General features: G+C 38.6%; 1 protein-coding gene and 1 long non-coding RNA gene across 4 annotated transcripts; one reads left to right on the top strand and one right to left on the bottom strand.

The window, feature by feature from the left end:
• The first annotated feature begins 1,104 nt into the window (after positions 1-1,104).
• PYGO1 (pygopus family PHD finger 1) lies at positions 1,105-23,435 on the top strand. 3 transcript variants are annotated; one of them, XM_025884434.2, is made up of 4 exons: positions 1,105-1,293; positions 18,044-18,129; positions 19,360-20,407; positions 21,283-23,435. In XM_025884434.2, coding segments are annotated over exons 1-4 (1,185 nt in total). In that variant the 5' UTR covers positions 1,105-1,244; the 3' UTR covers positions 21,285-23,435. The 3 variants fall into 3 exon arrangements, with proteins under 3 accessions (XP_025740219.1, XP_025740217.1, XP_025740218.1); XM_025884433.2 differs by adding an exon at positions 1,578-1,669 and having other exon boundaries at positions 1,162-1,293; positions 19,360-23,435; XM_025884432.2 differs by having other exon boundaries at positions 19,360-23,435.
• On the bottom strand, positions 8,666-10,722 carry LOC141370057 (uncharacterized). Its single transcript, XR_012373750.1, has 3 exons — positions 10,293-10,722; positions 8,967-8,988; positions 8,666-8,855 (listed from the first exon to the last, which is right to left on the bottom strand). It is a non-coding gene; the product is annotated as an uncharacterized lncRNA (long non-coding RNA).
• Positions 23,436-24,913: the final 1,478 nt, after the last annotated feature.

The following is a 24,913-nucleotide window of genomic DNA, read 5'->3' as shown; positions in this document are numbered from 1 at the left end:
GCCCAACTGTGTGATGGGTGTGAATCAGTGACCAAATCCAATGTACAATCACACTGGGGTTCCTTCTCCTAAAATGTAACGTCTAAATCAGGTCCAGTCTTCTCACCGCTCCTACCCACCCTCCTCTCTTGTATTAAAGTCCTCATCGCTCTTTCTTGAAGAGTCAAGTCATTAAAACTTGAAGTTGGGGCATTCAACAAACAGGTGTCCAGACCACGGACACGGAGTCGGGGAACGTGGATCCCCACAAGCCGGCCGAGAACTCTCCAGCTCCCGCTTACAAAGTTTTCTCGGATCCTACGTTCCTCTTTCAGATCCCTGGCTGCGAGGCCAAGATGCCTGCTGTGGCCTCCGACCAAGTTCGCAGATGCCATTTCCTCGCAGGAGCGCGGCCGGACCTAGCCGGCCGCAAAGCCGGGCGTCCTCAGGCCTGGCGGGCGGCGGGGGAGGCCGGGCGCGGGGCTGGGCGGGGCGGCCCCTCGGCGCGCGACTGCCCGCCCCGGCTACGAGGGCCGCGGGCCCGCGAGTCCCGGCGCGGAGCGAGAGGCGCGCGCGGGCCGTGGGGGCTGGGCCGAGGCGGAGCGCGAGACAGCGGCGGCTGCAGGCGCCGCGGGACCAGGCAGCGGCCCCCGCCCCCCGAAGTCCGTCCCCGCGCGGGGCTGGGAAGCTCAGGGCGGGGAAGCCGCGGGGCCGCGCCACGTCCCTCGCCCGCCCCAGAGCGCGTTTTGCAGGCGGCTCCAGGCTGGGGGCTTTTGTGTCTGCGACTCGGGAGCGGCGAGAGCGCAGACCTCCTCCTCAGAGGGCGCTGTGAGTGCGCCGCCAGGGCCCGGCCGCCCGCCTCCTGCCTCCCCTGTCAGCGGCTCCCGAGGCGGCGGCGGCGGCGAAGAAGAAGAAGAAGAGGAAGGAGTGGGAGGAGGAGGAGGCGGCGGCGGCGGCGGCGGCGGCGGCGGTGCCCTCGTCCTCCGCACATGCCGGCCCCGGGCGGGGGGCCGCCCCCAGGCCGCGCTCCCGGCCGCCGCCGCTGAGCCCCGCCAGCCCCCGCTCGCCGCCCGGCCGCCCCGAGGCCTCGTCTTCCTCCCAAACTTTGCAAAGTCGGCCCGCGTCCCCGCCGCCCTCGGCCGCGCCTCGGCTCGGAGGCTCGCCTCGCAGCCGCAGCGGCCCCGCGAGGAGGAGGAGCCGCCGCCGCAGCATCAAAGAGACCGAATTCCCGCGGCCTGGGGGGGAGTCATGCTTTGCGGTCTGTAATGTCAGCAGAACAGGAGAAGGATCCCATTTCGCTGAAGAGAGTTCGAGGTAACCGGGAAAGGCACGGGATTGGGGGGATCGGGGTGAGTGGGGTGCGCGGGGGCCGCATGCCCGGCCGCTGGGAGGCCACGGGGCTCTGTCCGGGCCTAACTCCGCACAGCCCGCGCGTCCCGCCTGCGCCCCGGGGCCGAGGCTGCGGTTCGAGGCGCGCGGCCCCGGAGCCCGCTCGCCCCAGACACCCGCGCGGAGCCCTCGCCTCCTCGACTTTGTGTTAGGAGGCAGTTGAAGCCGCGCTCAGCATCCCTCCGTACCCCGCTCCTCTCCCACCTTAGCTCGTTCGCGAGACAGCACAATAGGCACCTCGAAGGGTGAGAAAGAAACACCCCCCGGCAGAGACCACGAACGATGCCCACCCCCCCAAAAAGTAAGTTGGACTGCTCAAGAGTTGACGCTTTGAGGAAGGTGTACCGGGCCTTCGCGTCTCTCCCAGCCCCCTTCCCACCTCAAAGGCAACAAATATACAGCTTATTTTGCTCGGGTTTAAGAGGAGACACTATATAAATTCAAAAGGCATTTTCTTTATTGCCTCGTGGATAAGAATCACATCACCTAAAATCAATTTTATACGTGATTGGTTTGCTGCTTCCTTGCACACTAGTTAGGAAATTTCTTGCTGCCTTACTATCCAAGAAAAATCGGAGGGAACGCTGTACCAGACAAAAGATAATGCATGTAAGTTCACAGATGACAAATACCGGCTGGAAATTTGGGGCATATCCTCCAGCTTTTATTTTCAGCTCTAAATAGGGTTAAGGCTGAAAGTCCCAAAGTTGAAATAATGCTGTTTGTTCATTAAGCAAATGTTTATTGAACATGTACTGTGTGCTATGCAATGTTCTTGGCACTGGGGTACAACAGTGAACAAAGCAGAAAGAGTCTTCACCTGGCAGGAGTTCACATTCTAAACAGATAATGAACAAAAGGTATAGAATGTCAAATAGTAAGTGCTCTGGAGATAAACAAAGCAGGTAAAGTGGTTAGGAAATACATAAGAGGTGGAGAGGTGTGGATTATGTGTAAGAGGACTCATGTGGAAGGTGATGTTTGAGCCAGGACCAAAGGAAGTGATAGACCAGAGCCATATAGATAGGTGTGGGAAGAGCAGTCTAGGAAGAGCAGTCTCAGCAAAAGGAACAGCAAGTGCAAAGGCCCTGGGTCTGGAATTTGCCTAGTGTATTCAAGCAACAGCGAAGAAATTATGGTAACCAGCAGAGAATGAGCAAAGGGAGAGTAGTATGAGCTGAGGAGAAAGATAGGGTGAGAAGAAGTGTGCGTGCGTGTGTGTGTGTGTGTGTGTATTTAAGATTTTATTGATTTGAGAGAAAGAGTGCATGTGCATGAGGGGAGGAGGGGCAGAAAGAGAGGGAGAAGCAGACTCCCTGCTGAGCAGGGGCTCAATCCCAGGACCCCAAGATCATGACCTGAGCCCAAGGCAGCCACTTAACTGACTGAGCCACCCAGGCGGCCCAAGAATTATATTTTTAACAGGGTTTCTTTGGCTGCTCTGTGGAGAGTAGACTATAGGGAACAAGGGCTGAGGCAGGGAAGCTAGTTAGGAGGCTATTGCAATAATCCTTTCATCCAAACAGGATAAAGTGCTTTATAAATCAGTAAGTAGTAAGGTAAATTTCCAATTGACTTAAGTGATGTAGAGATCAAGAACTGCAGTCATTCATCTGTGTTTTTGTTCCACGTGACTAGAGATTAAACCTAGAGAACTGGATTGTAACACTGTGACAATGTGGTATCCAAAAAACATCACTTGAATATTTAGGTAGAGATTGATTTTCTTAGCCATTTAAGCAAAAACATAATTTAGAGCAGAATATTGTTTTTAAGGCTTGATACCAGCATAGGTTTTCTATTTCGGCTTTCTTTTCTATTTGTAGTTTTCAGTTGCCAAACCCTTTAAGGAATAGACCTTCCTGAGATACAATTATTCCTCTGATATTCTTGCCGTATTAGTTTGCCTATTATTATAAATTACTTTGGGGTTGAAGGAAAAAGAGGGCTCTCAAGTTTATGCCTTTGAACTCAATTATCAGTCTTAATCAAATGTAATTTTGAATAAAATGGATGGGTATTTTATTGTAGGTCAAGAGCATAGATCTATCATTATTTTGTTCCAGCTACTGCTTTTAAGTTTGGTGGCTTAGCTGTTTGTAGTTGGCTCAGGTGTCAGCTCAAGAATATTCTGCGAGTTAGGTACCAGAATAAAAGGCAAAGAAAGCACTTTTTAAAATAAAAAGTCAATATGAGGAGGGGTTTTGTTGTGGCTATAACAATTTTTTCCATTTTATTTATTTATTTTTTTAAAAATTTTATTTTATTATATTGTGTTAATCACCATACATTACATCATTAGTTTTTGATGTAGTGTTCCATGATTCATTGTTTGCGTGCTCCATGCAGTATGTGCCCTCTTTAATACCCATCTCCAAGCTATAACAATTTTTAAAACATTTTTGGATTATTTTATAAAAGGTACCAGAATATCTGCATGAGTTCTTCTGAAGCACAGTTCTGCTGAACTTGACTGCTCTGCAACTTTTTGTTGTAATTTATATTCTAAGACTGCATGCAGGATGTGGTCTTTGCAGAACATAAACTGTGAGCAGTGCTTCTTAAACTGTTTCCCATCCACCCATGTATACAGACAGACTTTTAAGTAGTTATGTATTTATTTCGTATGTATTATAAAAAATATGTCATCAAACCTCTTGTTTAGGTTAAGGCCAATATACATACACACGGTTTCAATTTAAAGAAATTATTAAGCAAACAGTATTATAGATGGAACTCTGACATGGCAAAATTATGACAATGTGAATGACTAAGGACTTTATCAGTGGTATACTCTGTAGATCAAAAGTATCATATTCCCTGGGATATTTGTAAAAATGTAGGTTTCTGGGCCCACAGAATCAGGATTTCTGGGAGATTTCTCTACATCTTTAACAAGATCCCCCGTGTTCCTTATGCTTACTAAGGTTTGAGAACTGCTGGTAGATGTAGATTGAAAAGGTGAGTGGACCAGAGGAAGCTGATTTGTGGTCTTCTAAACGTGTCCTGATATTTTAATATTAGATTTAGAATTGCTACTTAGTGGCAAAGTATCTTACTCTTATTTTCTATCAGTTGTTACCATCCCCAGTCCCTCAGCCCTTGATTATAAGAAAGATCCATGAAGACAGGTACAGTATCTTGGTTATCTTTCTATTTCTCCCCTCATTGCTTTGCCTGCAGTAAATGCCAAATGAATGAATGAGTGAATACATGAAGTAACTCATTCATATGTTCATGCTGATTTTTGATTGTCTGTTCTCTTAGAATGTTACCTGTCATCCTTATTTTAACCAACATTCTCATTATCCAACATTCTTAGAACTCTTAGGTGTTGATCTGATCACAATATCCATTCATTTATTCAGCAAATATTTATTGAGCAGTCATAGCATCAGACAGTGGAAATATTGATTAAGAAGGCATAATTCTGTCTTCAAGAAATCTGTAGGATGCAGACAAATAAGTAGTTACAAACAGCATGAGAAGTGCTGTGATCCCCTACAGGAAATAATGGAACATATAACCTATCTTTAAGGGAATCAAGGAATGCCTCCTGGGGAAGGGTTCTAAGAAGCAGTGAGTGTTCCTTTGTGGAAATGATGTAGAAAGAGCAGCAAGGAGGATGGGGGATGAGAAAAAGGTCTAGTAAGTCGGCAGTGGTTTTAAGGAGGCACTTCTGGGTAATAAAGCATTCAATACATGTTTTTAAATAAGTACCATGTGCTAGGCACTTGATGTGGGAAGCGAGAGATGAGACAGAAAAGGTTTCTTTCTCAAAAGTCAGGTCTCTGCAGGTGAGAGAAGTGAAATAGCATTAAGGTTTGAACGAAATGGAGAGGTAGTCTTGGAGGAAAAAAAAGAGAGTGAAGAAAGAAATTTAGAGATAAAGAAGGAAGTTGAGCATTCATTCCAGATGAAGTGTTTTTAACCAGTTAGCTGGTTAAACACTGGAGAGATTGGGGTGTTTCAGAATGGGATAATAGCATAGAGGTATCATAAAAGTAGTAAAAGTAGACTTTACTAAAAAATGTAGGCCATGTAGAGTGAGTGTATGGAGGATTTGGATTAAGGTTGGAGAAGAAACGTAATTTATGTAGTCATAAAATGGAGAGGAAGAGCCAGTGGCTGTCTAAAGGAAAGATTTTAGGGGGTTTTGTTGTTTTATTTTTTAACTGGTACATATAAGGGCTAGGCAGATTATCAAGAAAGTAGTTTGTTTTTCAACACATTGCATGAATATCCCCCTGAGATGTTTGAGGGTGCACAATGGATATACATGGTGTGGAACTGAGGAAAGTGGGCTGAGCCAGAAATAGAGATATGGAAGTTCTCAGTAAACGAGTGAGTACTAATTGATACCTTGGGAGCAGATAGCTCACCCGGGAGAGTGAAAAGTGAGAAGAGAAAAGCATTGAGAAAAGCAACTTTAGGAATGCTGATACTTAGAAGACAAAAGGGAAGAGAGGACCCTGAAAAGCAGAATGTGAAGGAGTAGCCTGAGAGGTAGAAGAGAAGAACCAACAGAGAATAGTGTCACAGAAATATAAAAGGAAGAGCGGATTTATGAGGGGAAGATCAATGAACTTTGTTTTTAGCCTGTTGATGGAAATGTATCTATCTGTGAGATGTCCAGTGTGCTCTTTCTCCCACATTCCCTGTCTTGGCGAACATCATTTATCCAGTGACCCAAACCCATCTCCCATTCCCACCCAACACGTGCCCAAAGTCCTAGAATATGTCTCCTTTGCATGTTTTGAACCCACCATCTCCTTGGCCCTTCTATAACCACTTCTTTAGTTCAGACTTTATCTTTTTGATTATTATCATAGGCCTTTCACTGGTTTCCTGGCCTTCTGTTTTGTCCCTCTGAATCTATTTTCCACATTGCTACTGCTGGTGATAAATAACTACCATCTATTGAGTACTTACCAAGCAGTTTGTTAATTGTTTTAAATGGATATCTTGTTTAATCCTCTCGAGAACCCTTTGAGTTAGTTGTTGTTATTACCATTCTAGGTTTATAGTTGACGAACTGATGCTCAGAGAGGTCAAGTACTACGTGGTTAAATAACATTCAAGTTTACCCAGCTAGTAAGTGACAAAGCTAGAGCTAAACTCTAGGGCTGAAAGTCTTAGTTACTGTGTTCCATGGCCAGTGTGCTCCAAAACACAGTTCAGTCATGTTACTCTTTTCTTTTGTAAAATTCTTTAGTGCTTCCCCATTATCTTTGGATAAAAATCCAACTTTCTTATATTGGTTCTTTTTGGTCCGGGCCTACCCCTTAGTTCTCCATCCTTCATATTCCAGGAAACACTCTCCTGTGTCCAGGTCTGAGATAATCACGTTTCCTTTCTAGATGTTGTCATGGCTTCTCTTGCCTTTAAACCTTTCTTTGCACATTCTGTCCCTTCTGTTAGGCTTGCCCTCTTTTTTCCCCTCCTTTGGTAGGATACTCATCCTCATGGCATCAACTTTGTTGAAACCTCCCAGGATGTGTTTCGGGATACTCCTCCCTCAGTCAAAATTAGATGGGACATCCGTATGTTCCCTCAACATCCTGTGCTCATGTCTATCATGATATTTATCGCATTCAATTTAAGAATTTCAAAAAAAGAAAGACAAAATTTTTCTCTAGATTATGGGATCCTTATAGGGAGGAATTATTATTTTTATTTGTGTACTTAAATAAGCTCAACAGATGTTTCTGAAATCTAATTTGATGAGTGTTAACAAAGAGGTGTCAATAACTTCGGTAATTTAGTCTTCCTAGTTTGCTTTCCCCAGAAGTGGGGAGGAGTTATCTCTTGGGAAGATTACACAGTTCTCTCTTCTAACAGTCTTATTCCAGGCAATTTAAGGGGTCTAAGTCATCTTTACCTTCAAGGCATCCCTAATGTATGGTCAAGAGTGATTTCAGGTCTCCCTTCCTATTCCCAGTCTCTATAGACCTGTTAATAGCAATGTTGAGAAATAGTACGGCATTTGTCTCTGGAGCCCAGCTGCTGGGATCTTAACCCATTTCTACTGTTTACTATCTGTGTGGTCCTTGGCAAGTTACTTAACCTCTCTGTACATAAATTTCCTCATGCAAAGCGAGAATAATACTTGTATTTATCTCATAGAGTTCTTTAAAGGATTAAATGTGTTAATACATATAAAGCACTTAAAACAGTACCTGGTACATTCTTAAGTTATCTGTTTACTTTTAAAATCAGAAATGGAATATACATTCTAAAATGCAAGTAATGTGATCGACGTTCACTTTTAGGTATTTAATCAATTAATAAGTAAAAGCATATTTTTTCTTGTTTTGATTGGGAGTGGATATGAACTGAACAGAAATAAAGGTTCTCTCCCTTTATGGAAAAGACAATGAACCAAAAAAATTATAAAAGCAGAAACCCCTCATATTTCACAATTTTGCTGAGACAGGTACAAGCTGTTTATTACATGATTTTTATGAAATTTGCAGTTTTGTTCTCCTTTATTTCTGAAGTTTTTTGTTTAAAAATTTGGTTGACTTTGTTACTAAAATAAGTTTATTATTTGAGGCATTATTATATAGAGTCAGCTTCACACATGAATGCCATCCACCCACCCTCCTATAAGCTTTACGTTTGTTAGCAACTTTAAACCTCATGCACCTCAGTAATAAAAAGATCATTAGCCTGGGGGAGAACAGCTGGTACAAGAATCACAAATATTTGAAACCTTAAATCACAGATGTTGAGGGTTTTCAGAATTTAATATTTATTACATGCCCAGATTGATCTAGGTTCTGGGCATCACATGGCAGACACTTTCTGCCTTGCATTCTAAAAGAGTATAATGGCATTTTCATTTCAGTCATATAAGGCCATTTGTTATAATACTGTATTGACATATTAATTCATAATATTGCCATTCAGTGGTAGAGACCAGTGTTAATAGAAGTACATTTCAGGTGAAGGCAAAGCTGTTAGCTAAGATGTTCACATCCGTAGTAAATGATAGAATAAACTGACATTATATCCCAGACTTCTGTGCTATTATGAAAAACTGATATTTGTCCACTGAATGTGTTGACAGTGCTTGATACTGGATTTTTTGATAGGGTGTTAAATACTATAGAAACTGAAATGAAGTGAGATTATGGTATAGTTTAGTCTAAAGGAAAGCAAAATGAAAACTAATATTTGAGTGTCCACTGTGTGCCAGGCAGTATATTTAAGCACTGCCCTAGTCAGTTCAGGCTGCTGTAACAGAATACCATAGACTGGGTGGCTTATAAACAATAGCAATTTATTTGGCACAATTCTGGAGGCTAGAAAGTCCAAGATCAAGGTGTCAGCAGATTTTGTATCTGGTGAGGGCCTGCTTCCTGGGCAGTCTTCTTATTGTGTTATAACATGTGGAAGGGCCAAGGGAGCTCTCCCAGGTCTGTTTTATAGGGACACCAATTCCATTCATGAGGGCACGGTCTAATCATCTCCCACAGCCGCTCCTCCAAAGTACCATCAAACTGGGGATTAGGATTTCAACAAGTAAATTTTGGGAGGGACACAGACTCTGTTTGTGTCATTGAATCAGCATAGTAATTAGAATGCATACTTACTTGAACTACTCTTGAAGCAAAGCTGTTTTTGAAGGAAACAAAATGTAAATATTATTAAAAATTTTATTGAAGTAGAGTTGACACACAGTGTCACATTAGTTTCAGGTGTACAACATAAACTTTGTTACACTCTGCTCACCACATGTAGCTACCATCTGTGGCGGTGTAGTGCTGTTACAATACTCTTGTTGACTCCATTCCCTGTGCTGTACCTTTTATCTCCCTGACTGACTCATTCCCTACCTGGAAGCCTGAATCTCCCACTCCCCTTCGCCCACTTTTCCCTTCCTCTCACGCCCTCCCTCTGCCAACCACCGGTTTGTTCTCTATTTATGGGTCTGTTCCTGCTTTTCTTGTTTGTTTTGTTTTTTAGATTCCACATAAAAGTGAAATCACATGGTATTTGCTTTTTTCTGTCTGGCTTATTTTACTTAGTATAATGCCCTCTAGGTCCACACATGCTGTCCTAAATGGCAAGATCTCATTCTTTTTTATGGCTGAGTGATATTCCAGAGTGGGGTGTGTGTGTGTGTGTGTCCGTGTGTCCCATCTTTATGCATTCATCCAGCAGCGGACACTTAGGTTGCTTCTGTATCTTGGCTATTGTAAATAATGCTGCAATAAACATAGGGGCACATATGTTTTCTGTGTGGTCTCTTATATTGTGCAGAAGCTGTTCAGTCAGCCCTCAGTTGTTCTTCAAAAGGAGTTGCTCAGTAAATAGGTGTAATTTGGTGTGTGCATGAAGGAGGTGAGTTCAGGGTCTTCCTACATCACCATCTTGGATTGGGACCCCATTATAAAATATATTAAAATAATACAGTCACATTATTTATGAGAACAGTCAATATCCAAACCAAACCATTATTGTAAATAAAGTGAAGTTAAAAAATGAAAATTTAAATGACATAAGAGGCATGCCACTATCTAGTGCAGAGAACAATGCCCTCACTTCCTGTTTAAGGACTTGGAGGCTGAAGTAGATTCTTTAATAGAAGAAATAAAAAGGTGGTATATATATAATACATAATGTAATTAGAACAAAAAAATACATAAAAGTCCCAGAGCAAATAATCCACAGTTTACAAAAACAAAAAGTACTTACAGATAGAAAAAATAATTTTATATTGTGGCTCAGTTGGTTAAGCGACTGTCTTCGGCTCAGGTCATGATCCTGGAGTCCCTGGATCGAGTCCCGCATCGGGCTCCCTGCTTGGCAGGGAGTCTGCTTCTCCCTCTGACCCTCCCCCCATCTCATGTGCTTTCTCTCTCATTCTCTCTGTCTCTCAAATAAATAAATAAAAAAAAAATCTTTTAAAAAAAAACAAATAGATTTCATATAAAAAATCTTTAATTTGTAGATTCTTTAGATGAGAAAATATTGCCTTGTTTAATAGATGAGACTCTTCAGTAAGACTGTGAAGAGACACATATTTCAACTTCCAGCTCCAGATAAGGGTTAAAGGGTAAAGGAGAGATAAGAGAATTATTTTGTTTGAGATTGAGTGGCATAATGTAGGGTGATAATATCTAGAGAGATAAAATTTCTTTGCTTTCTTAAGATGAGCGAGGCCTCTTGTTCCATTTTTGTCATCACCCTTTCCCACACCTGTTCCCCTTGTGCATTCAGAGGTCACTCAGGAGGTAGGAGTGCAGAGATGAGATAATCGGAGGGGGAGAAGAACCAGGAGAGACTACGGACTCTGAAAAACAAACTGAGGGTTCTAGAGGGGAGGAGCGTAGGGGGATGGGTTAGCCTGGTGATGGGTATTGAGGAGGGCACGTTCTGCGTGGAGCACTGGGTGTTATGAACAAACAATGAATCATGGAACACTGCATCAAAAACTAATGATGTAATATATGGTGATTAACATAACAATAAAAAATTTAAAAAAAACTAATGATGTATGGTGATTAACATAACAAAATAAAAAAAAGTTAAAAAAATAAAACTTACAAGAAAAATAAAGAAAGAAATTCCAGTATTAACAGATTAAAAGTATCACAGTGGCCAGTGTTAACAATGAGCTTTGACAGTTTCCTTTTTCTTGGTTCTCTGCCCCATGGCTCTCAGCTCCTGACTGAGCAGTCATGGTTTACCTCGCAGAGCTAGCGGCAGGTACATAGAGCAGCTGGAGAGAAGCTTTGGTACCAAAAGTTCTTAGGGTAACCTAAATGACTAGCTCTGTAACCACTACTTTCCCGTTCCCTGGATTCTGACCTTTCACTTTATTTTTAAAGAGTGAGAATCATGGAAATTCTTGGTAGCTTGTATTCTAATTAGCCCTGATGTTTGTGATTCTGATCTAACATAATGATTACCTCACAGAGAAGAACCACCAGTATTGCAGGTAGCAGCAGGAAGGACCCAGGTAAGGCCAAGAGTCAGAACCATTGAAGATGTTATATAGTTAACTCTTTAGATGAACAACAAATGGAGCAATAGACATCAGTGGAACTTGAAGATTTGCTTTATGGAGGGAAATGTTAGACTCTTAAATAAAAAATTAATACCATGAAAGTCAGTTTCTAAAAAGAATTTAAGGTGGTTTTACTCACAGATTACTTGAAAATAATGTTTATTTAAATAGCTGTAAATGTCAGAGCCTTGCCTTATAGTGAATACAAGCAGTTGTTATTAAATTTTTGGAAAGTGAACAGAGATGTACATACCGTTAATTAAGAGTACTTTTTGTCCATCTTTAAATTACAGCATTTTAATTGTAAAATTATAATTATTCAGTATTCTTTTTTTTTAAAGATTTTATTTATTTATTCATGAAAGACAGAGAGAGAGACAGAGAGAGAGAGAGAGAGAGGCAGAGGGAGAAGCAGGCTCCCAAAGAGCAGGGAGCCCGATGCGGGACTCGATCCCAGGACCCTGGGATCATGACCTGAGCCGAAGGCAGACGCTTAACCATCTGAGCCACCCAGGCGCCCAATTATTCAGTATTCTTAACGCTATGAGTGGGAATTTATATCTTCTAGATTGGAGATTAGAGATTAATTTATTAATAATTGTTTTTATTTTTAGGAATTACATTTTTCTTTTTATATTTTTGTTATAAGGAAATATCCATGACAGATGTTAGGAAATACAGGAATTTGTTGTTTGGTACCTTTGTTTATTTGTATAACCACTTTATTATTTGACCTCTAAAATCATTGCTATTTCTTTTTCCCTACCACACATCAAAATTTCTAGGTATTCATATTTGAGAACAACACATTTCTCTGCTCAGCATGTCAGTATATATACTGTTAAGGAAAAGTGTGTATGACTTGTTAATATGGAATCATCAGTTCATTTTATATGGGCTACTGAATAGTTACAAATTAGTAATAGATTCAATCATTCCTGAACCATCAGATTTTGAATCAATGACTTTGAGGGGTGGACTGGATCTCACTATTAGTTCTTTACTTACCATCTACTGAAATGAGATTACTACCACATCAAAGAATTTAAAAATAGGAGTTCCTTTAATTTGAACCAGAAGTTTTCATTTTTGTCTTTTGTGGTCCACTGAAGAAGACAGTATGTGTATAAGATTTTAGGGAGGCAAACTAGTATCTTAGAAGTATATAAATCTAGTTTTACCCAAACAATCAAAAGAAAAATAGATAAATTGGAGTTCATCAAAATTAAAAACGTGTCAAAGGACACTATCAAAGTGAAAAGACATCCCACAGACTAGAAGAAAATATTTGAAAATCTTATAACTGGTAACAGTCTAGTATCCAGAATATATATAGAATTCTTACAACTTAACAAAAAAGATAAACAACTTAACTAAAAAATAGACAAATGACTGGAATAGGCATTTCTTCAAAGAAAAAATATATGTAGATCAATAAGCATATGAAAAGGTGTTCAAAACCATTAGTAATTTTGAATATGCTGATTAAAACCACAATGAGATACCAGTTTATACTTTCTAGAATTCTAGGCTACATTGAAAATACAAACAGAGGAGAGTCAGTCAGTTGAGCATCTGACTCTTGGTTTCTAGTCAGGTCACGATCTCAGAGTCGTGAGATTCTGCCCTGTGTCAGGCCCCACACTTAATGGGGAGTCTACTTTGGCTTCTCTCCCTCTCTCTCTGCCCATACCCCTGCTCTCTCTCGCTCTAAAATAAATCTTTAAAAAAATTTAAAAAGAAACAAAATAAATGTTGGGGAGGATGTGAAGAAATTGGAACCCTCGGACTTAGCAGGCAGGAATGTAGAATGGTGCAGCCACTATAGAAAGCAGTTGGGCAGTTCCTCAAAACGTTAAACTTAAGAGATACCATATTGCCCAGTGATTCTGTTACCAGATAATATACCCAAGAGAATTGAAAACATATGTTTATATAAAAACTTGTCCATAAATATTCATAGCAGCATTATTCTTAGTAGCCAAAAAGTAAAACTCAAATTCTTCACCAGCTGATCAATGGATAAATATAATGTGGTATATCCATACAATGGAATATTATTCGGCTATAAAAAGGAAATAATACATACGATAGCATGGATAAGCTTGAAAACGTTACTCTAGTGTAAGTGAAACAAGACACAAAAAGCCACATATTGTATGATTCCATTTCTATAAGGAATACAAAAATAGGTATAAGTAGATTCATGACTGCTAGGGCCTGGGGGACTGGGAAATGACTGCTAATGAGTATATGATGGGGTGATGATAATGTTCTGGCATTAAATAGTGGTAATGGTTGTACAACTTTGCCAATATCCTCAAAAACTTAAAAGCAAAAGGAAACAAAATGCTGATTTTAGATTTCCGTGCTGCTTTTTACCAGTGGTATGACTCCTTTGCATTCTGTTTCTTTTTCTTTCTTTAAAAAGTGGAGATGACTTACCTACCTCTTAGGCTGTTAATGAAGATTGAACTGAAAGAACATAGATACAGTCAGATACAGACTTCTAAGTTAAGATGGTAGAACAAAACTACAGAATCTCTTTTTAAATTCCAAGTGAAATGAACCAAAGCCATTTTTGAAAAAGAGCAAAAATGTGCAGCAATAGTGGCAAACAAAGGAGGTGGCACAGCCCAATAACATAATTCTGAAACGGTGCAAAATGCACTGTCTTAGGTTCTAAGACAACCTCTGCCCTTGAAAACTATTAGTGATTTATAGAATTTTAAGAATTCTTACTAATAACCCCAAGTCTGGAGAGAAGGAAATTAAGTGACTATTCTTTGTCTTCTCATTCTTTTGAGTAAGAAAAAAGTGAATGAAACAAAAAGTTAAAAAAAAAAAAAAGAGGACTGTCTTTGACAGAAAAGAAGTCTCCAGGGATACAAACTCAATCAGGGAACACAGGAAACCTCCCATGTGAGTGGGTTACTACACCCCCTGACTAGGTAGACATGCCTTTAACAAAATGTCAGAATTAAAAACCTGGATGTTCCATGGAAACACAAGAGGTTAATCTTACTAATATAGGCAAGTGTTCAAAAGAGATAATAGCATTTCCAGTCACACGAAAATGGTAACATTTGTATAAAAGTGAGTAAGTTGGCTTTACTTCATGAATGTCAGTTTTGAGTTGAACATTAAAATAATTTAAAGGGGAAAAAACTCACATGATTATCTCAATAGATAAAGCATATTGCCTAAACCAAGTAATCTTAGATATGAAAAAAAGAGAGTCAGAAAGTCACCCATATTAAGTCAGAGCAAATAAAAGATCTAGACAGAATTGCAAGATAAAAATAAAAGCATAACTATGCAAACATACTATAGCAAACTAATGAATTAACAAAAAAGAAAAAGCAGAAGGAAAAGAAAGAGCATGCAGAAGATGAAGACCCATAACCTAAAAGATAGAAGGAAAGATTTCACATGTACGTCAACTGGTAGACCTTAATGAAAAAACAAAACAAAAATAAAAGCAAGAGTTCAAAGACAGGATGATTAATACAACAAAAGCTAACTAATAGATATGGTGCTAAAAATTTTTCTAGCATAATGATAACTAGTGCCCCCAAAATAGAGTACTCAACAAAGAGCAGAAAAAGTATTCAAAGATGTGATAAAAGAAAATTTAGCTGAAATAAAGAATTGAATCAGAGATAGAAAAAGTAGATGGATGGAAATGGGATGGAAAAAGTAGAATAAGATATGATACCATATTATCTTAAACATTCAAAGTTCAATGAATGCTATCTAAAATTGAGAAAAGAAAAGACATATATTTTTCAAACTTAATGTTTTCCTTGATGTCTTTTCTTAGAGGATTCTTTCCAAAAACTTCTCTTATGGTAAAGAAATATTTACCATATTCTATAGTTTAATTCATTTTTTTTCCTTTATTACATTATAATAAAGTTAAAATTTAATGTTTTTATTTAAAAATAGTATCTCATCTTTGTAAAGGTATTACTATTGCTCTGTATTCATGGAAGAAGTAGGTAGGTAGGTAATAAGCTTAGATGTGTGGAATGACGTTAACTTAGTAGTAATGACAGTTTCTGGCTGGTGGCACTTGAGATATGTATCAGTCAGGGTCTAGTCAGAGATAGAAACCATACCAGTTATTTTTAATAGAAAGAATTTAGTATAAGGTATTGTTAACAGACATTAAACTAGTGACAAAATAGGATACTAAAGTTTTCACAGAGGTATCGACTGTGGGAAGCAACTACCATTCCTGAGGCCACAGGAGAGAAGTTGGAATTATTAGAATATATAAATTCACAGGAGGGGCCCTGTGGAGTTTAAACTCGGATCTCTGAGGAGGTGCTGCTTATTCTAAATGCCTCTGGACTTTGAGGGTGGACCCCGTGGGCCTGGGACTCAAATGTCTGGTGCTAATGTGTCTGAGGAGGGCACAAAAAGGCTGTTTGGGATAATAAGTGAGGTAAAAAACAATGTAATTTTGTTCTAGATGGCTAGCCAGAACAGGGACTACCTTTCCAATTATTAGAAATGTTCCTCTGTGTCTCTCAATATAGAACTTTTGAAGGTTTTTATTCATACTGATCTTGTGCATTTTTAAAATTTATTTCTAGCTATTTTAGTTTAGTTTTTGTTCCTATAAATGAAAACTTTTCTTCTACTCTATCTTTTGACTGGTTTTAGTTTGTGTATAAAAAAGCTTCTTATGTTTAAATATTAATTTAACACCCAAAATCCTTACTGAATTTTGTTAACGTTTGTCAGTTTTTTACCTTCATAGTATATACGTTTCTCTGAATAGCTCTTAGAGATATATCTGCTTTGCATTTTGTTAGGTGGGGGTCTTTGTCCAACACACTGATTTCTCTTTATTGTCAAGTACCATTTCTTTTCCTGAACTATTACTGTAAAAGAGTGATCTCCCTGCTTCTACCCCTGTCCCGTCATCAATTCATTCTCAACACAGCTGCTAATATAATACTTCTAAAACTTAAATCATATCACTTTCCTGCTCAAAACCCTTAAATGATCATCCACTGTTCTTCAGATAAAATTCAGATTCCTTAGCATAAACTACAAGGCTTTGTGTCTTAGTCTGCTTGGGCTGCAAGAACAAAGTATCTTAGACTGGGTGGCTTAAACAACAGAAACTTATTTTCCCACAGTTTGGAGGCTGGGACGTCCAAGATTAAGGTGCTAGCCAATTCACTTCCTGGTGAGTGCTCTCTAGTTTGCAGATGCCCACCTTCTCGCCTGTGTCCTCACATGGCCTTTCCTGTGTTTGTACTCGGGTGGCGGGGGGGGGGGGGAGTGGAGAACACACTCTTCTTTCTCCTAAGGCCACTAATCACATCATAAGGGCCTGACCCTCATGACTTGATGTAATCTTCATTACCTCCCAAGGGCCCTACATTCAAATACCATCATACTGTGGGATAGGGCTTCAAAATAAGAATTTTGAGGGGACACATTTAGTCCATACTGCTCTAAATGATCTGGTCCCTGCCTATCTCTTTAAACTCTTCTAGTGGCACTTTCCAGAGTCCCTTAACACACTGGCCTCTTTTAAATTTCTCAAACATATCGGGCTTCTTTCTACTTAAGAATCTTTACACATGCTGTTCTCTGCCTAGAGGCTCTTCCTTATGCTGTTTACATGAAAGGTTTGTTATCCTCCTGTCAGTCTCAGTTTATTTATTTTATTTTATTTTTTTTATCCTGTAGGTCTCGGTTTAAATACCCCTTTTCTCAGAATCCACATGTGTGAGTAGGTCTCCTCTAATTGTCAACTCACTGAACTTATTTATTAATCTATTACAAATGTGTATCTATGTATGTGTACATAATTTTATTCTGTCTACTCTTGTAATAATCAGAATCCTCCATAATAAAAAGTGTTTTTGTAATGGAAAAAAATTCTGATAAACGTTCAAGCTTTTGCTTTTGTTTGTTCATATACTGTTGAGAAAATAATACATACGTTGTTGTACTTTGACCATACCTTTAAGAATTTAAAGGCTACATACCTTTTAATACCATAATTCCAGTTCTAAGAATGATTTGTACATGTATTTAAGATACTTGTACATAGCTCTTCATTGCAGACAACAAAGTTTTGGAAACAACCTAAATATCCATCAATAGGGAGGGAGCTAGTTTAATGAATTATGGCATAATCATACCATGAAATACTACTCAGTTATTAGGTGATAGAGCAATTCTGTATGTAACTATGTGGAATGATTTCAAGAAGAAAGCAAGGTGTAGGGAACATTGTGTATAGTATGCATGCCATGGTTTGTGTACTCCCCTCAAAAGATATTATGCTGGAATTTATCTAGATTATCTTTTGAAAGATAGAGCAAAAACTAGTGGTTGCCTCCAGGATAAGAAACCAGATGACTAAAGCTTCAAGTGTAGGATGGAGACTTTCTGACTGAAAGAATAATAAAAAATACTATGGAAGTAGAGATGAATGTTTCTGGCTGAAATTATGGGGAAGACTTTTTGAGGAACAAAGATTTTTTTTAAAAAAGCTTAGTATTGCTTTTATCTAACAAAAATAGAACACATATTAGCAGGTAATTATGATAGATATTGCTGCGAAAGATGTAAAATGATTTCAGTTACAAGTGGAAATATTATCTGGAATTTTTTTTTTTTTTTTAGGTGGTGATAGTGGACTGGATGGGTTAGGAGGACCAGGTGTACAACTAGGAAGTCCAGACAAGAAAAAACGCAAGACAAATACACAGGTAAATTGACATTTTCTTTAATAACAGTTTTTGTTCACTGATAAAATCAAGCTGATGAGGTAAATTTAAATTTGGTCATGGGTTTGTTTCCTATCCTCATTCATAACCTAATCGTGAATTCTGCAGTGATTTTTTTTTTTTTAACTCTGTAAATAGTGGCTACTGTTGGCCTATAGGCCTAAAGTGGGTATTGCAAGAAGGAAGTGTAGGCAGACAAATTAAAATGCTTATTCTTTTTTTTTTTTTAAAGATTTTATTTATTTAACAGAGAGAATGAGAGAGAAAGAGCACATGAGTTGGGGAGGGTCAGAGGGAGAAGCAGACTCCCTGTTAAGCAGGGAACCTGATGCGGGACTTGATCCTGAAACTCCAGGATCATGACCTGAGCCGAAGGCAGTTGCTTAACCAACTGAGCCACCCAGGCACCCAAAATGCTTATTCTTAAATCTAACTTAAAAATCATAGATACCTGTACTTCTGCTAAAAGATTGTAAAATCTGGGGACACAGGTTTATTAACCTGAAGCAGTATTCAGCTGCTCTAATAATTCAGTAGTACATACTTATCATTAAGCGGTCATGGTGGAAGTATCTTTTATGTATAACCTGTGCTTGGATAATCGTTATAAAAACAGGCCTCTGTGCTTTTATCCCCTGTGAATTTGAAGCACTCTTTTTCTTTTAAAGACTGCGAGGAAGTATGATGTGTATACAGATTACTTTTTTCCATTTTGGCCACCATCTGTTAAACTTGCAGTGTGACTAAAACTGGAAGTTTATTTTTCCATTCTGAGGCCAAGAGCGTAGTGCTTGGGGAATACTTTAATAGCTACTCCCTGAAGTTTTGAGCTAGTAAAAAAACTTAGATCCTGTTTATTGTTACTTAATTTTATGGTTTAAGTGAAAGATTCTAGAATTATAGTTAAGCATATTAAACGAAAGTTATATAATGAAGCTTCTTTTGAAGCTTAAATAACTTTGGAATTTGAAGTAACAATGAGTTTGAGCTCAGAAAAGCATACCTTCTTTCCTTTCCTAAAGGAAGAAATCTGCACATTTTAATCATTAAATATAATTAAATATGAAAACTATTTGGAATTGAAAGGTCAAATGAAGAATTAGATTTTCATAACACATAGTAAGAGAAATTTGATTAAAGCTAGGTTGTTATGTGTTAAGATAACAGTTTTAATGATCGAAACATGTACTTTATTCTACATTCTCATTTCAGGGGCCTTCTTTTCCTCCATTGTCTGAGTATGCTCCACCACCGAATCCAAACTCTGACCATCTAGTGGCTGCTAATCCATTTGATGACAACTATAATACTATTTCCTATAAACCACTGCCTTCATCAAATCCGTATCTTGGCCCTGGTTATCCTGGCTTTGGAGGCTATAGCACATTCAGAATGCCACCTCACGTTCCTCCAAGAATGTCTTCCCCATACTGTGGTCCTTACTCACTCAGGAATCAGCCACACCCATTTCCGCAGAATCCTTTGGGCATGGGTTTTAATCGACCTCATGCTTTTAACTTTGGGCCACATGATAATTCAAGCTTTGGAAATCCATCTTATAATAATGCACTAAGTCAGAATGTTAACATGCCTAATCAACATTTTCGACAAAATCCTGCTGAAAACTTCAATCAGATTCCTCCACAGAATGCTAACCAAGTGTCTAACCCTGACTTGGCATCTAACTTTGTCCCTGGAAATAACTCAAATTTTACTTCTCCGTTAGAATCTAATCATTCTTTTATTCCTCCCCCAAACACTTTCAGTCAAGCAAAAGCACCACCCCAAAAACAAGACTTTGGTCAAGGAGCAACCAAAAACACTAATCAAAATTCCTCTGCTCATCCACCTCACTTAAATATGGATGACACAGTGAATCAGAGTAATATTGAATTAAAAAATGTTAATCGAAACAATGCAGTAAATCAAGAGAATAGCCGTTCGAGTACTGCAGAAGCTACAAATAACAGCCATGCAAATGGGACACAGAATAAGCCACGACAACCTAGAGCTGCCCCAGATACATGCAGCACTGAAAAAAGCAATAAATCCTCTCTCCACCCAAGCCGTCATGGCCATTCTTCTTCTGACCCCGTGTATCCTTGTGGAATTTGTACAAACGAAGTGAATGATGATCAGGATGCCATCTTGTGTGAAGCCTCTTGTCAGAAGTGGTTTCATCGGATCTGCACTGGAATGACTGAAACCGCTTATGGTCTCCTGACTGCAGAGGCATCAGCAGTATGGGGCTGTGATACCTGTATGGCTGACAAGGATGTCCAGTTGATGCGTACTCGGGAAACTTTTGGTCCACCTGCAGTGGGCAGTGATGCTTAATCACCGGCATTAACTAAAGGGTTTTTTTTTTTTTCCTGTGTCTTACAGAGGTTCAGTGACACAGGATTTTATGTTTTACATTATTTTTTTAAATGCACACACAAAAAGATTATTTACCTTTTAGTTTTTATTAATATTCTACTTCATTAGCAGTGCAAATTTTGTATTGTCTTTACTATCTTAAATGAGAATAATGTATATGGGGGTGCTTTAGAAAGTACTATACAAATAAATGTTAGTTGTTGTTAATCATAAAAAAGCCTCTTGAAGCTTCAAAATGATATATAGCAAATATAGGCAAGTTTTGACTTTTTAAAGTTAGAATCATTGAAAAATGTACATTGCAGAGCTGAACTTTGGCAATATTATATTAAATGGTTCAAAAAATTTTTCAAGGATCTATTTGACATGTTTTCAGAAAAAACTGTGTAGTCATAACATGGAAGAAAGCATACATATTAATGGATGTTTTAAAAAATAATAGATATGTTACCAGATTTCTTCCCACTAGGGTCCTTGAAATTAGTGACGTTCCTATTCTCAAGTCAGTCTTTTCAAGATATCTGTTTGTACAGATATGAGACAGATGTTAGCCTATAGTAGATGCTCAGTATTTGTTGATTAACTTGTGGATTGTACCACATGAAATTGCTAATATAATTAGATCAGTTGAAAAATGACTGCAGTTAGTAGAGTTGAAGTGAAGTATGTTTCTAGTTGTGCTGTTTAGAATTATAATAGTGTTAAGCTCTTCATTGTTTCCTTTGATTATTGAGTTGTTTTGTTATTGTTTTCCAGAGAAATAGTATCCTCGGAAGAATTGCAAATACTTCTTTTAATATGATTTCAAGCCAGGACATAACTGCAAATGACATAGGTGGAAACATCAAGTTGGCCTTAGAAGGCTCAGCTGGTGAAAGAACTGCTCAGTGGTGGTTTGGAAAGTCTTGTTCTGGGGATCTGGATTCAAAGACAAGCCTCAGGGGAGATCAGAATCCATTTTGAGCAAAGACCAATTAAGAGCCAAGGTGAAAGCTAACTTACAAACGACAATTTCAAGGCCTTGAAGTAGACAGGAGTTTCTATTGTGACTGGGGAAAGTGTAAAGACGAACCCAAGAACATCCTCCTGGGAGATGATCAGGAACGGAGACAGTCAGGTGTACTGTTAAGATTCAAAACTTTTGGAAACCTATTTTTAGAGCGGATCATGACCTGTGACCAGAAAACCCCCCCAAAAACCTACAAAAAACAACCCCCCCAACAAGATACTGTATGACAGTTGATAGTAGTTCATACAATGGTTGGATGTTGGTGAAGCTCCCAGACTTGCACCATCATTATCATTGTGACCAAAAAAGTTCTGAAGTCCACGTGGTGATCTGCAAAGAATTAATCACTACTGTTTAAACCCTATTGAAACAGCAGCAGCAGCAGCATATCACCAAGAAACTAAAATTGTGTGTGAAAATTTTGATTAAAAAAAATCCTTTGGTTAATAAACATGAGCCCACACTTTTACATGACAGCACTTGATGTCACATGTCGCAAGCCACTAAAGCAAAGTTAATTGAATTGGGGTATTAAATTTTGTCATGTCCATTATAGTCACCAGACCTTTACCCAGCGAACTACCATCTTTTTCATCATTTGAAGCTTTTTTTAAGAAACAACATGTTCTCCAATTAAGAAGCAGTAATTGGAGGGATATGAACAATTTATATAGCTGAAGAAATGACAAATTTTATAAAAATATTTAATATCCTACTAGAAGAAAATTATTAATGCTCATGATGCATATTTTGATTGAATAAAACTTATTTTTTTAAATACAGTGTTTTAATTTTGACCTACAAAAACAGCAATTTCATATGGTACAAGGTAGTAGAAGGTTTTCTCCATTTACCTGTGACTAGTTAGAGGTGAGTACAAAATATTTTCAATATAGTTGTAAATTATATATCTTTACAATTTTAGGAAATGAAGTGATATGAACTCTAATACTAGGTACTCCTTGGTGTGACAACTTTACCAATTGAAGCAGATTAAAATGCAGTATTTTTGGTTGACTCTAACATTTGATGTGTTCAGTAGCATACTTGAATATCCCATTTTGCTTACTTTATACTAGAAATACACGATTTTCTAAATGTTTAAGGACCTAGTTATGTTGTTCTTGAAATCCTAGTGAGTGCTGATTTTGAAGAAATGATGCGCTGCATGCTGTAAGCCCAGTCCTAGCATCAGATCATGGTTTTTATGACATAGTTTAGGTAGATATTGAGTAGAACCTTCCAGTGTCCTCAGGAGTTAACATTTTACATGGTAGGTACTTGAGTTGTACTTAGTGTTAAAATTGATTATGCAATTTCTTAAGCCATCTGTTGCTTACAGTTTCAGTAGTTGTTTTGTGAAAGTGAAGTAACCTCTCCCAAGCTAGTCTAAAGGTACTTGATTTGTAATGTGATTCTTTTCCATTTCCAAATAGTTGTTTTTAAAAACTTACAAGTGAATTTTTATTCAAGTATTTAGATCTTCAGAGCACCTTATTTAAGTCTGTAAATATTCAAAGAAAAACCCGTGGTTGACTGACAGTGAGTCATAGGCAAACTATAATCATAGTTTGTGAATATTTTCATGTATTCAAATTACTTTTCTTAACTAGTTCCACATTTGTGTCTATATGACACTAAGTCAAAAATTAGATGGTTTTTGATAGGAAAAGTGATGAAGTATAAGAATGTCCAATTTGACCCAAAGAAGGCTATTAATACAAATTGATACAGCTTTGTTAGGACAAGTGATGAGCTGCCCTAAACATTTTCAAATATCTAGTATTGGAAAGAAATGTACATAGGTGGAATAATCTTCCAGTCGCGTTGCACCTTTTCTTGTGTAATCCTTTTCCTTCACTGAAAGACCTCATCCCACATGCACACATACACACAAAGACACACAACACACACACACACACACACACACACACACACAACTGAGCAGGAAATCGTGGTTTCTCCTATATTCTCAAGTTTTGTCTAAGTTCAGACTGGCTAACTCTCAGCAGCTAGGCTCTCTCACAACAGCTAGGTTGCTGATAGTTTTAAAGCATCAGTTCCTTTCCCAGAACTTGCTTTATTCATTTCACGAGAGAATTCCTAGTCTACTTACTTCTGGATGCTACTGGATTCAGTAATGCTGAAACAATTAAGCTTGTAAAAGAAAAATTATTCTTCAGATAGAGTGCTTAGAATTAGTTTTGTGATCAGTGTTTTCCTTTGGTGTGAAATACTTTTAGAGTACTGCTAACATGATTCTTGTTATCCAAATTAGAAGATTATGTACATAAAGCAAGATTTTCTTGCAGTAGGGCTTATTCTTAGTAGATTAACACAAGATAAAGATTTTTTTTTAAGACTTCCAAGTCTGGGGCTCCTGGGTGGCTCAGTCATTAAGCTTCTGCCTTCGGCTCAGGTCATGATCCCAGGGTCCTGGAATCAAGTCCCACATCGGGCTCCCTGCTCAGCGGGAAGCCTGCTTCTCCCTCTCCCACTCCCCCTGCTTGTGTTCCTGCTCTCGCTGTGTCTCTCTCTGTCAAATAAATAAAATCTTTAAAAAAAAGACTTCCAACTCTGCCTACTGGTAGGAAACAACCTCAGTAGTGTGGGTCACCATGAATTCTGCTGACTTCAATCATCTAAATAAGTATCAGGAGTCTTCATCTAGTATTCTTTCAAACTTGTTTGTCTTGAAAATATTAAAAGTGTTAGTGGTTGTTGTCCAGCATACTATAGTAATTGTATTTAATAGTAAAAAAAGATGTAAGTAATGATTTTTTTTAAGGGAGCTCTAAAGAATTTTTGGGTTTTGTTTTTTAACAGTGTACAGAGGTTTCATATGCATGAACATTTGTGCTATTTTAGATTTTTTTTAATTAAAAAGTTCAATTAAGAGCATCCAGGCTCCCAAAGGTCATTTGTAAATAGTGGTTTGGAACATTATATAAAATGATTAGATTGTTAGGAAAGCTCATAAAGGCTTATTTAAACCATAATGTAGTTAACCAATAGTATCATGCTGAGCACTCAGTTTTCTTTCGGGAACCAATCAATGTAGGAGGTAGAAATAGAGGTCTTTCCTTTTTCCTGATGGGATTCAGGAAAGTTAAGTTTCTTGGTGTTAGTGTTTCCTAGCTGTCCTCTTACCATCCTAAACCCTCCGGTGGAATACTATGTAAGCCAACTTGCCTTTTCCCTTACTGGATGCTCTATGCTTCAAAATTTTATCTTTCCTCTATTCAGAATTCCCATTTTTTCTGTGCTTATGGCTGGCTAGATTTTAAGGGAAAAATGTTTTCCACCAAGATGTGAATGAAGATAGTAAAGAAAGTGGGATTAAACCTTATTTTTTTTTAAGACTGCTTATTAGTTCAG

The sequence above is a fragment of the Callorhinus ursinus genome, unplaced genomic scaffold (genome assembly GCF_003265705.2).
Source record: "Callorhinus ursinus isolate GAN/ISIS: 27379988/994484 unplaced genomic scaffold, GSC_fseal_2.0 scaffold25, whole genome shotgun sequence".
Taxonomy (NCBI): domain Eukaryota; kingdom Metazoa; phylum Chordata; class Mammalia; order Carnivora; family Otariidae; genus Callorhinus; species Callorhinus ursinus.
The sequence above is the reverse complement of the archived record's forward strand: the minus strand, read 5'-3'. Positions and strand labels throughout refer to the sequence as shown.